Raw genomic sequence first — 14,022 nt, forward strand, 5'->3', positions numbered from 1 at the left:
CAGATGACTTCCCTTGCTCTTCCTTCCCCCAAACTGTTGATGATACTAAAGAATCATGGGAATTAGAGAGAAGATGAATTACCAGAGAAGTACTTGGATGAGATTTGGAGCCATGTTGACATCAGCCATCACCTTCTGAATCAATAACCTAGAGTATGGGCTGGCAAACTGTGGCTTGACCTGCAGGACTATTTTTGTAAATAAAGTTTTATTGGAACATAGCAACTCCCATTTGTTTACATATTGTCTATGGCTGCATTCCCACTATAACAGCAGAGTTGAATGGTTGCAACAGACCATATGGCCCACAAAGTTGAAATCATTTACTATCAGGTCTGTACAGAAAAAGTTTGCTGATCCCTGACCTAGAGAATTATGTGCTAAAGATGAAGACTAGGCTGACCCTGCCGCCATGGTCCCTCCCACAACACATACTGCTGAAATCCACAGGTCTCAGAAGAGGCAGAACACTAGCTCTTCTACAACAGTTACCAAGTAGCTATACCAGATACGTGGAGAAATGAAACACTTGGCATTCAGTCACCACAAACACTTCTATGACTCACCAGTTTGGCATATCATTTTTGAAAGCCCCCAACTTCTAAGTAAAATACCATCGTAAAGCATAAAATGTTTTATTTGGTGATATCCAAATATTCTATTTTCCTCTTAATATACTTTTATCACCTAAATTTTTTTTTCAGAAATAAGACAAGAGCTATAAGATCTAAGAACATATTAAATATTTTACTCTGAACTATTAATTTGCTAATGAGCTTTTAAATATCCCTCCTTTCCTCTCAATAGCAACAACATTGGCATAGTTTAGGGTGTAAGAATGCAGAGTGCAAGAAACTTAAAAATTTTTAAAGCATAAAATTGTCAAGTATTTTTAAAAGATCACAATCTTTTAAGACACACCCATGTGAACATTTATGTACCTTAAAGGATCATATTTGGATACAAAACTGTGGCTTCTTGATATGAAAGAGACCCATGCCACTAAATGGCTAACATCTGACTCTTGAATTTGCTTGACTGAAAACTGAGATGCCATAGAGGAAAATTAAAAATGGTAGGTTATAAACATTCAGTTTTACATTTTTATCACAACTAGCCTACTTTTTAGGTCCTACCGAAATAACAAGTTTAAATACAACATTTGTTAGTGCCTCAAGCTCAACATTCCTGCTGGGGCAAATCGAAAAACTTTCTATTTGCTCAAAAGGAGTTACAAATCCCACACTAAGCTTTCTACCTCAATCGTGGGGCTAGAACTCTGACATTAGTAAATTAAAGTTACGGTTAAGTTTCTCCAGTCATGCTGTCAACAGAAGAAATGTATCCTTTTGTAACCAAGGTAACTCTTAAACTCCAACTGGAAAGGGAGCAATTATTCCTGGAGGCTGTCTATGATCAAAGCCATCACAGCACTGACTGCTTTGATAAAAGAGTTGAACCCAACTACTTTGAAGATAACCTTATGAAATTGCCATCATGGTAATGATAGGGCCTCAGGAATACCCAAGTGAAAATGATTGTTTTCTTAAGAATGTCATTAGATGGTCTTGGACATACTAAAAAATTTAAAAAGCTTAGGTTAAATACCAGCAGGAAATTCACCAGAATGTTAGCAGTGATTTCCTCTCAATGGTATTACAGGCAATTTTCTCTTGTTCTTTAAAGCAGGAACAATCCCCTTTTTATAACAAATATTTTCTAACTTCCTCCCCTTTACTGTCCTGAAATGAAATTCCTAGACATAAAACTTAATTAAAATAAAAAATTAGTAATATAATATGAAGAAGAAATAAAAGGAAAGTAATTTACAAAACATGCATTTCAATATGTAAATTCTTGGTCCTGATGACATTAGAAGGCATAATGTAGTCAGAGGCTTAGACTGATCATAAAAACAACATGAAGGCAGAGGTCAAATGCAGACTTGTAAAATGTGCCATATAACGTTGTCATTATATAAAGGAAGCTGCCCTCAGGGATGAGTAAAACAAGGTATAATTTCCCCCAAATTTACAAGAGGGTTGAATTTTTAGAAAATCCAAAAAAAGGTTGAGTTTAATATGCAAAATTAAGTTTGGTTCGGGATTATTTTCTATGATCGTTCAGGGATACAGTCAAAAATCAAGCGAGCTGAAGAAAGACTTTTTTGTTATATGAGATATGTGCTAGGATATCTAGCATTTCTGGCCCTTGAGCACTAAATGCTTGTAGAACATCTCCCACCATAGTGACTCCCAAAAGTACCCTTATGAATTTTTACAATCCTCTCTAGAAACACTGTTACTGCTTTTGAGAACCACTGCTTTATACTTTTCTATACTTCATAAATTTTCTATAATGAAATATATTACTTTTTATAATCATAAAAAAAAGTTCAAGCAGAGTTGCCAGTGTATCAGTGTCCCTCCAACAAAGAGGCATAGGATCACAGGTCACTAACAAAAACCAATTATCTTGAAGGCATTTGGAGGCAGGAGATGAAAGAAATCGTAAAAGAGAAGCTTGTCAAGAGGTTAACTATACTATCCTAAGTAGGTTATAAACCTTCCACATTTTTCAATAAGATGTTTGAGAGAAGCCCAAACAAATACCTTGAAGGTCAATTTATTCTATCTTAAAAAAGATTTCTGACTAAAGCAGAATTCACTGATGTAATGGAACAGTGAATCCAAAAATTACAAGGTCTCAAAGGACTACATACAAGTTTTGATTACGGAGATTTCCTTGGCAACAGCATGACCTAAAATTAATAGAGACCTTAAAAAGAAGATGCCAAAAGAAACTTTGTTCTTAAGATGGTTTACACAGCATGGGATAGAGCAAGGCAAAGTGTGACCCATATATAGAAAATCACAGCATCTGCAGTATTTTAAGAAACAACAATTGTAAAAGTAAGAACAAATGTATAGTGAGAAGAAAGATCCTTCCAGGCCAATGTGGAGACAGCCACTAGAGATGATTCTTCAGTGCACACTGGATAGAAGGCAGCTTCCACACAGAGAATTGATTGGCTGCCATTTCTTTCCTTCCCAGGGATTGCTCACTGTCATCAATTGTACAAATCCAGGACAGCCTGTTTCCCTATGTGTGGAATGCCTGCCAACTCTGAGGCTAGCTACAACAGGACTGTTTATAATAGCCATCACTTAAAAAACCTATCCTTATTTTTTATATCCTTTTTTTAAAGTTCTCAATTATAGTCTTTATTTCTCCAACAGCATATCCTTTTGAGCATTATCATATTATAAAATTTCTCAGATTTTTCCTTAAAACCTTCTCATATGGGGATAAACTGACTACCTTTTCCTTTTTCCTCCCTCATCTACTTAATGATAAAGAGGTTGGGGGAGAGAATATATATTTTATTATCTTTTCATTATTTAAAAGCAACAGAGGCTTGCTTTTTTTAAAAAAGGTGTGGTTGTTACATGACATCCTGGGGAAAATATTACTTTACTACATAAATAACTCTATCAGATAGCTCACCTACTTACAGTGCCTTTAACTTACTCAAACTGCTGTTCTATCTCAACAGTGCAGTCTCCTCTGGGACATACCTTACCATATTAGGTAATCAGGCCCCAGACAGACGGGAAAGCCAAACAGACCTAGGATTTTACCTAAAAGGAAAATGGCAAAGATACTGTCCCAGAGGTAGAGAGTGGACAGAAAATAGCAATGCCTACTAATAGATCCAGGGGGTTCACAAGATTAAAAAACATCACTTGAGAGAGGGGGAAAGATCCAGCTAAGAGCCTGGAGCAAAGTTGTAAAAAATTAGAGCACGTACAAAGGCTATAATTTACTCTCAGAAAACAAGTGGGGGAATAATAAAGATCTATGAAACTAGAACTCTTGGAAACACTGGCAGAGAAGCATAAATGGGAGGGATAATTTAGGCATAAAAATGAAAGCCTGTTAGATTGACAAAGAAATTTGTAGGGACTTGATTTGATCTGGTGCTCAAGGAGTTATGAGTAAAATTTGAAAACTTTAGTCCTCTCCTTTCTACTAACTTCTTTTTTTTTTTTTTGTTAATTTCTTTTTTTATTAAATTCAGTTTTATTGAAATACATTCACACACCATACAATCATCCATGATATATAATCCACTGTCCACAGTATGATAACATAGTTATATGTTCATCACCACAATCTGTCTCTGAACATTTTCCTTACATCAGAAAGAACCAGGACAAGAATAAAAAATAAAACTGAAAAAAAAACACCCAAATCATCCCCCCATCCCACCCCATTTGTCCTTTAGTTTTTATCCCCATTCCTCCACTCATCCATACACTAGATAAAGGGGGTGTGATCCACAAGGTCTTCACAATCACACTGTCACCCCTTGTAATCTACATTATTATATAATTGTCTTCAGGAGTCCAGACTGCTGGGTTGGAGTTTGGTAGTTTCAGGTATTTACTTCTAGCTATTCCAATACATTAAAGCCTAAGAGGTGTTATCTATATAGTGCATAAGAATGTCCACCAGAGTGACCTCTCGACTCCATTTGGAATCTCTCAGCCACTGAAACTATTTCGTCTCATTTTGCATCCCCCTTTTGGTCAAGAAGATACTCTCAGTCCCACGATGCCGGGTCCACATTCATCCCCGGGAGTCATACTCTGCGTTGCCAGGGAGATTTACACCCCTGGGAGTCGGGTCCCACGTAGGCGGGAGGGCAGCGAGTTCATCTGTCGAGATGGCTCAGTTAGAGAGAGAGAGGGCCACATCTGAGCAACAAAGAGGTACTCAGGGGGAGACTCTTAGGCACCGTTACATACAAGTTTAGACTCTCCTTTGTGGTAATGAGCTTCATAAGGGCAAGTCCCATGCTCGAGGGCTCAGCACATCAAACCACCAGTCCCAATGTTTGTGACAACATATGCTAGGGGATCAGCATCTCAAAGTTTAGAGATAGGCCTTACACTTCAGGGATAGAGTTAACTGCTGTAAGAGCTTACAATCTAGGGACTATTACAATTATTGTGTCCACGTTAGGCTATGTTCTAAGATTCAATTCTGAGTTTACACATTGTAGTTAGTCCATATTGGTGAGGCATCATCCCTCTCACCATGTTTTCTCCAACACTTTTACTCCTATATATACATTTTCCTACAATTTTATAGAGTTATATTCACATACCATACATTTATCCACAGTGTACAATCAGTTGTTCATGGTATCATCATAAAGTTGTACACTTATCACCACAATCAGCATTTGAACATACTTATTACTACAAGAAAAATTGTTTTTTTGTTTTTTGTTTTTTTTTTTTAGCAATAAGAAAAAATGATAAAAAGAAAAATAACATGTCATACAATACAATATACTACTAAGGACAGCAAATAACACCATTACCAAGAATCCCATATTACTCCCCTATATCCCCTTCTCATATACATTTAGCATTGGCGTATTGCCTTTGTTACATTTAATGGAGGTATATTACAATGTTACTGTTGACCATAGACTCCAGTTTGCTTTGATTATGTTTTTTCCTGAATACCATCCCTTTTTCAAATTTCTACATGGTTGACATTCATTTGCTTTCCCACATGCAAAAACATTTTTATATTTGTATATTTAGTAACAGTCATTGGCCACTCCAGTTTTTGCTACGTTATACAGTCCCAGTCTTTATCATCTATCTTTACCTCTGGTGTCATACATTCTCCTATCCCACCTCTTTCAGCTTTACTCACAGACATCTTTGTTCAGTGTACTTACAATACCGTGCTACCATCACACAGTATTATCCTGTCTATTTCTGGATCTATGCAATCAATCCTAAACATTCTGTAGTCCTTCAGCATCAAATGGCTGATCTCTGCCCTCTTTCTATCTCCTAGTCGCCTGTGTTGTCAGCTTTTAACTCCCAAAGTTTGTTCATTAATGTCTGTTCATATTAGTGAGACCATACAGAATCTGTCCTTTTGTTTCTGGCTAACTTCACTCAACATAATGTCCTCAAGGTTCATCCACATTATTACATGATCCATGTCTTTGTTCTGTCTTACAGCTGCATAATATTCCATCATGTGTATATACCACAGTTTGTTTATCCACTTGTCCTTTGATGGACATTTGGGCTGTTTCCATCTCTTGGCAATTGTGAATAATGCTGCAATAAACATTGGTTTACAAATGTCTGTTTGTGTCTTAAGTTTCAGTTCCTCTGAGTATATACCCAGCAATGGAATTCTACTAACTTCTTTTCTCCTACACTTTAACACTTCCTTTTAAAACTTATTCCTCAGGTATGTGTCAGAACACAGACATATGAATGCTGGAATTATAGAGGAGTCTGGGCTATTTCTCCGACTCTCCAAATAATCCGTTCTTTAAGGACAAGTTAATAAATAACTGCAAAATCACACAATTCTAAGGTCAATGAAAGTACAACAAAATGTCTTACTCTCATCTAGACCTAGAAACCTATAAATTTGGGAAATACTGTGAATGGCTCGCAATCGTCTCTATTTAACGTATTAACTCATTAAATTTACCTTACGTATGAGGAAACTGAGGCATAGAGTGATTAAGTACCTTACCCAAAGTAGTTAAGTGTCCAAGCTAGGGTTTTAACCCAGGGAGTCTAACTCCTGGGTCTGCACTCTCAATTACTATGCTGCAATGCTTGTCATAACAGTATATGATGTAAATATACAACAGATATAAACATTCAACTGAAGGTAGTAAAACAGCCATGGTCTAGGAATACAACTATATGATCCAAAAAAGTAACTTAAACTATTTGGGTCTTAGTTTTTATTTTTAAAATGAGAAGGCTAACTAGATGGCCTTTGAAGTTGCTTTCAGCTCTAAAATTCAAAGTCTGTAATTTCCATTCTAGCCATCACAGGGCTAACTTAGATTTTAGTACACAATAGCACCTAGAAATAAATGTTTTTTCAAAGCCTCTTCTTAACTGAAATGGAAGTGCTCGTTGTTCAAAGATACAATAGAGCTGAGGAAAATTAGGCAAAGTAAAGGGGACCAAGAGGTAAATACACTTAAAAAAATCATTTGCAGACATGGTTAATCAATAGAATCCCTCTGATGTAACAAGAACCATCTTAAGATATGTCTGGACTTCAAAGGCTTCTACATAAGGTTTGCAGAGAGGTAGCTGGGGGTGAATATTTCAAAAATGTCAGAGGATACTCTGGGACATCCAGCTTTCTTGCACTATTGCATGGCTCTTCATAAACAGGCCAAGCAGATTTCATGGGTAATGTCCCTATACAAGTTGAGAAAAAATGGTAAAACAACAGCAAAGCTATTTACTATTCTGTGTAAGTGTATATTGTTTGATTTTGTTTTGGAAAAGGGGGAAAACTGCATTCATTCTCAGAGACAAGCAGTTGCCCTTGCTGGTTCTTCCCCTCTCCTAACTTAATTTTGGAGTGCCTCAGGGCCCTGTCCTTGTACCTCTTCTCATTCTCATTCTACTCTCATTCTCCTGGTGATCTCACTGAATCTTATGATTTAAAATATAATCTATGTGTTTACTCATACTCAAGTTTATATATCCAGACTAACCTCTCACCTGAACTCCAGACTTCTAAATCCAACCATCCTCTTGGCATTTTAAGGTGGATGTCAATCAGACATATTAAGTTTAACACTTTTAAAATCAAAAGTAAACACTTGCCCCACCAAATCTACTTCTCCATCTTGGTTAATGAAAACTCCATCCTTTCAGTTGCCTTAGGCTACCTGCACTTCTCTGTTTATCTCACCCTGTATCTAATCCAACAAATAAATCTTGTTGGTTCTAACTTCAAAACATATCCTGAATATCACAACTTCTCAGCATCTTTACTGCCTGCTATCACCCTAGTCCAAACTGCCATTAGCTTTTCCCTAGATTATTGCAATAGCCTCCTAACTGATATCCCTGCTTCCATCCATGAAAGTATTGTGCTGGTTTGAATCAGTTATGTACCCCATAAAAGACTATGTTCTTTGTGGGGGCAGACCTACTGTGGGTGGGATCTTTTGATTAGGTTGTTTCCATGGAGATGTGACCTATGTGACCTACTCAATGGTGGGTGGGACCTCTTCATTAAATTATTTCTACGGAGATGTGACTCTGCCCATTCAAGGTGGGTCTTAATTAGTTTACTGGAGTCCTTAAGAGAACTCAGAGAGAGAGAGAGAGAGGGAGAGAGAGAGAGAGAAAGATCAAAGCCAACACAGACCCAGAGGCTGGGAGATGCAGACAGAAAGACACGTGGAGATGCTAAGCTAAGAGATAAAGCCCAGAGTCTGCCCTGGAGCAGCTAGCTGAGAACCCACAGACAAAGAGAAAGCCACTGGAATCCGAAGCTGAAAGCAATGCAACCAAGGAGCAAAGGAACAGCAGAGATGCCAGCAACATGTCTTCCCAGCTGACAGAGGTGTTCCAGATGCCATCAGTATCCTCTTGTTGATGCCTTAGTTTGGACACTTTTATGGCTTTAGAACTGTAAATTTGTAACCTAATAAATCCCCTTTATAAAAAGCCAATCCATTTCCGGCAGCTTTAGCAAACCGGAAAGTATATTCTCAAAATAGCAGCCACAGTAACTCTTTAAAATATAAGTATAAGAATGTAACTTTCACTCAAAACTCTACAAATGGCTACCCATGCACTCAGATCAAATGCCAAAGTCCTTCTATCTGGCCCTCTTGCTCATTCTGCTCCAGCCACACTGGTCTCTTCATTGGTCCTCAGGCATACCAGGCAAGCTCCTGCCTCAGGATCTTTGCAATTGCTGTTCCCTTTGCCTATAATACTCTACCCCCATATGTCCACATAGCCCCTTCAAGTCTACTTCCTTTAAGTCTAGGCTCAAATGATGCTTCTCTGAGAGGCTATCCTGACCACTCCACTTACAATGAAAACCCCCTATCCCATCTTGGCACTCCTATTCCTCCTTACCCGGCTCTACACAGTTTTTCTATAACACTTAATCACTTTCAACATTCTATTACTTCACACATTTACTATATTTATATTTGTTTCCTCCACTAGAATGTAAACACAAGAGCAGGGTTTTTGTTTTTTTGTGTTTTTTTTTTAATCAATTTTGTTCATTGTATTCCCAGAATCTAGAAAAGTGCTTGACATTAAGAGACACCTAGAAGTACTTGTTGAGTGAATAGGTGGGAAGAAGCTTATAAAGGGGAAGGCAGGAAAAAATGAGAAATACAGTTAGTTGCTTTTGTATTAGAGACATTTCTGGGGCCACGTGGCTACCAAGACAAGTTTCATTTTCTGGTAAAGCTTAGTTCAAAGCTAAATTTTGCCAGCAAATTTCAATTTTGTTCTGTCTTTTACTTAGCTTGAAAACCTTATATTTAATTGCTTATCTCTTTTGGAATACTTCTAACATATGTCTCACTAGAATGTTACCAGTTATCTATGCCAGCTATCTTGATATCTATGAATTAATAATTCTTTAGCAACATCTCCTTTACCAATGCATTATGAGAGGTGGTTAGTAATTCAGGCCCACTGCTTCCATTCTGGGACAGGTACATGGCTAATTTTGAGGGTAAGTTTTATTTAGATTAAGTGCCATTGATTTGCCAAAAAGCAATAGGAAAATAAATATTTTCCTCACTAAAGTCCGAAAATTCTCACTTTCTGACAAACATAACTACCCACCTATGTCTTGGATATCAGAAGAATGCTGATGCTCTACCCACTGAATCTTGGTATTTTAAGTTGTCCTTCAAGATGTTCCTTCACTCAAGGTGAGATTACTACTAGCAACTCAATTCAAATTTGTAACCTGCTGAGTGAGAAAACCAAATAGATGAATAGGGAATGGAAAAGGATGTAAGACCTAACTTTGGGTCGACTTCACTACAGTCAAATAAAAAGGTGTAGCATACAGAGTGCTTACCTAACAGAGCTTATATGGCCCTGAATAATTCCTAACTTCTCTGGGCCTCAGTTTTCTTAACTATAAAATGAGGTTTCTAAACCAAGTTGTCTCTAAACTTCCTTCCAATTCTAAGATACCAAAAGTTGGGAGGCAGGTAACTTTATTACATTGAACTAGGTTCTTTAACAATTCCCTTAAAACAAAAGCAATTTGTCTTCTGCTCAGCTTCTTTAAGTCACCATTGTGCTTATTCATCAGTAACTTCTGTTGATCACTTGTGCCCTCTAGTGATAAATTCAATTATACAACAGCATTGGCTTGGGAAACAGTTTGCTCCCAAGGATTAAAACCTTGATATGTGGGAAGATAACAAGACTACAGTATATAAATCTCAATGTTAAACAAAATGAAGGTAGACCAAAGGTTCAGGTAAAAATGATGGAAAGAACCCAAACGGCCATCACCTTCTGCAGTGTGGCTATGACTGTGCTTTCCAAAGCAAACATTCTGTGCAATTACTACACACTTCTGAATATAAAAACATTTTCAGGTAAGACTGGAATAACCCTCCTATGCACATTAAGATTCAGATTCAGTTCATTTTTCATTTAGCAAGACAAAGGATATATTAAAACTTCTGGAAATTATCTGTCACATAACTAATGTGGATGACTAAATAGAATGGCTTTAAACACATCTCTCAAAAAGGTGCCAAGATCTCGAATTATATATTCATTGTCAGCCTAACTGGTTCTTGGATTTACCAACAGGGATGGGTTTTGACTAAAACCATGTACTATGTTGAGTTTATTAAGCAAGGTCGCCAGCCTTCCAAGTGTTGTTTCTTTGTGTCATTAGCATAGCATGACTGGTTTTTCTTCTATCACATACTCTATTGATAACAATATCAGAACCATTCCTGGTTATAAATCCTATCTGCATATAAACGGTTATATTTTCTAGCTTAAAAAGAGGTGCATAAAAAGAGATGTAGGTTAAACAACAGAGATTTAGTTTAAACAACAGAAAGATGTTCTTAACCATGTTGTTGTTACTGATACATGGGTGAGAGATTAAAGAATCTTCTTCAGAAATCTTCAAGTAAAGGGAAAAATATCTGTACATATTTGAAGTTATTTTTGCTTGAACCCTGACTGCAGGCACAAAATTGACATAATAGTGAAGTTTCCTTTCTACTCTTAAAACTAGATATTATTACTGAATGATTCTATATATATATACATGAAGCTCCAGAATAGGCAACATCTGTGGTGACAGAAATCAGAAGGGTGGTAGCTTCTGGAGACGGAACTGATTGGAAAGAGGCATAAGGGAATTTTCTAAGGTGACAGAAAAATTCTTTATCTTGATTTAGGTGGTGTTTATACTGGTGGATACAACTGTCAAAACTCATCAAAAGGTGCACTTAAGATGTGTACATTTTACTGAGTGTAAATTATATATCAGTAAAAAAAAATTATATGTCAGGGTCTTGGAAACAGTTAAGTTTAATAGGTCCCACTATGTTTATGGAGCAGGCCAAGGGAGAAAAGTTTGCTGGTGTGAACTGAGTAGCAGATAAAGTTTTACTGAACAACAACCACAACAACAACAAAAACCCAAAAACCAAAAACCGGAAAAGAAAGAATTACCCTGGCTTTTTAGCAGTACCCATGCTAACCATTTAGCAATACCATTCCAACAGAATGCCCCTCCTTTGCCTGGTTCACCTCCACTGCTGAGCTGATTCAACTCTGCTGCCTGATGGGTGGACATGACGTAGGAGAGACAGAGTGGTCCTAAGATATTGCTGATTAACTTGAAGGAGAATTGCAGCAATTTACACCGAGCCATGGCCAAGCAAATCCATGGCCCACATGGATAATGGCATCAAGCCTACTGTTAGAAGAGTGTGCTCAGGGGAGAAAAACAGATAATAGTTTCACAGAAATAAACTGGAGCAATGAAGCAAGTACACATAGGCTTTTGCACAAAGGATGCCACACCCTGTGCTGTCTTGTCATCAGCCTTCCCTACTACATTGTTGGTGGGGCTGGAGACCAGCACCTGGAAAGCCTTTGCACCAACTCTACCCTACCTGCATACATTCAAAATTACCAGTGTAGAGACAATAGGCTACTTATGCTTGTCTAGATTCACATTGGAGTCTGCTTACACATGGTAAATACTGGCAGATGCTTCAAGCAATTGGGTGAACAGACTACTTTTTAAAATCTGACAAAGGATTTCCATGCCAATTCTCAATAGTCTCTGCTTTTTCTCACAACCAGAGTCTTTTCTGTAATTTAAAGTCAATGGTCCTAAAATGAAATTCTCTGGGAAGCAAAGCATCAAGATCCTCTTGATTTTCCTTACTTGGTGCTCTAGACTAGGATTACCCAGTGCCAAGTGGTTAAAAAGGTAGACAAAGATTTTCACTGACAAATGACATTCCATGACAACAGAAATTTCCTTGTTGTACTTCCTTGTATGAATTTAAATGGCCTGTTCACCCCTGTAGGGATTATGGTCCATTTTAATTCTCTGCAATTTATTACTCAGATTCTCTAAGTATGTTATAATTTTCCTAGGAACTTTCCTACATTCACTCTTCCTGAATCCAAAAGCCTTTCCAAGTCTTGAAGGATCAAAGAGTTGCTGTTATTTGCATAAACCCACCCCAAAGGAAGCTCTCTACTGATATTTTTACATGACACAGCTCATGTTAGTGAAGCAGGCCAGCTTCAACCAAGAGTAGACAAATCACTATGGCTATTGCTTTTTGGAAGGTCACTGTTGACTTTTGGATCTTGACTGAAATATAGGCAGATCAATGGCACAATATAATATTTATATTTCCTCTGCTAAAAATGAGTCAGTTGTTGATCTTCAGTATGAGTTATTAAATCTATTTTGAGAACAAAGTTTCAACAAACTGTAGGGTCCCAAAGGAGATGTATATATATATGTAGTCTTAATTCATTTAGTCAAAACCAAACCCTTCCTTCCTGAAAAGTAATACTAATAAGAAAACTGTTAACTTTCTATCATCTTTGAGTGGCTTACGAGAACCTGGAGTATTTTCAGCAAGCAGGGCCCAAGCCTTTATCTGCAAAGAATTGGATGCCAGGCCTTAAGGGGTCTGAGTTATATAAGAGGCCAGGTGTTAAGCCTCATTTTAAAGTCCAATATAAATGACTTGGATTGTCTGATGTTTTACTTTCTCCATATTTATGTTCCTCTCTCTTATTGTGGTTCCATAAAGGAAATGGAATCACTCTTTATATTTCTTCTAAAGATTTCAAAGTACATTGTAATTTGAAGATACTCAGGAGAGATAAAAAGAAGACAGGTTCTATAACGGTTAAGGAATTGACAACAGGCATAGAAGAGCGTAAGAAACTTGCTCACGCACACAGGCATTATAATGCCACATAAGAGAACAGTACCTGCCACATCTGTCAGAGGAATGTCTATCTCCAAACTCCCCTAAACCCAGACATGGTCATTGTTCCACTGAGAAATCTGCGCAGAGCCTGCTCTTTCTTCTATTAAAATTATGTGATGAGAACAAGGCTGAGCCCTAAAAGGACATGCTTCACTGGCTTGTCGCTTACCCATGCCTTTTTCACCTCTTCAGGGACATCAGTTTCATCCTCCTGAAAAAGAAAGAGGAAGAGAAACAAGAGGATCATTGTCACAGACATCCTTGAAAGCAACAAGGTCAGCTCCCATCAATTATGAATCTTGGCATTTGAAACACGGGCAATGAGAACTGACTGCCAAGTGATACTCTGTTACTGCTGCTTTTAGTCGCCCCCACAGGCAGACAGCTTAGGAACATCACCTGCCTTCAAACACATTAATAATCCATAGTTGGAGAAGAGGTACCTTCAAGAAAGAAAGACTTTATTTCATCTCTGTTAACAGTTGCCAGTCTACTTGTCCCTATAACAATGAAATGCTCTTGTCTAAAGAACAGTTTCTAATAGATGATTATTACTGTCTCATTTCTTGTTTCACTGAATGGTTTATCTAATTTTCAAATGAGCCATTGGTAAACAGGTATCTCTTGTTCAAGTTATTGGCTGCTTGGTTTTTCACATGCCA

The 14,022-nt window shown here is 37.5% G+C and overlaps 1 protein-coding gene across 4 annotated transcripts in view; it reads right to left on the bottom strand.

The window, feature by feature from the left end:
- PPP1R12B (protein phosphatase 1 regulatory subunit 12B) overlaps nucleotides 1-14,022 on the bottom strand; it is a 264,369-nt gene that overhangs the window by 75,544 nt on the left and 174,803 nt on the right. For all 4 annotated transcript variants that reach the window (XR_005215124.1, XM_037825034.1, XM_037825038.1 and 1 more), the window contains one exon: nucleotides 13,530-13,571. Coding sequence is in view for 3 of the 4 variants with exons in the window: in XM_037825034.1 (XP_037680962.1) it covers nucleotides 13,530-13,571 (42 nt within the window). In the remaining variant the exon portion in view is untranslated. The remainder of the gene's footprint in view (nucleotides 1-13,529; nucleotides 13,572-14,022) is intronic.

This window comes from Choloepus didactylus, chromosome 2, assembly GCF_015220235.1.
Source record: "Choloepus didactylus isolate mChoDid1 chromosome 2, mChoDid1.pri, whole genome shotgun sequence".
In the NCBI taxonomy this organism is placed as follows: domain Eukaryota; kingdom Metazoa; phylum Chordata; class Mammalia; order Pilosa; family Megalonychidae; genus Choloepus; species Choloepus didactylus.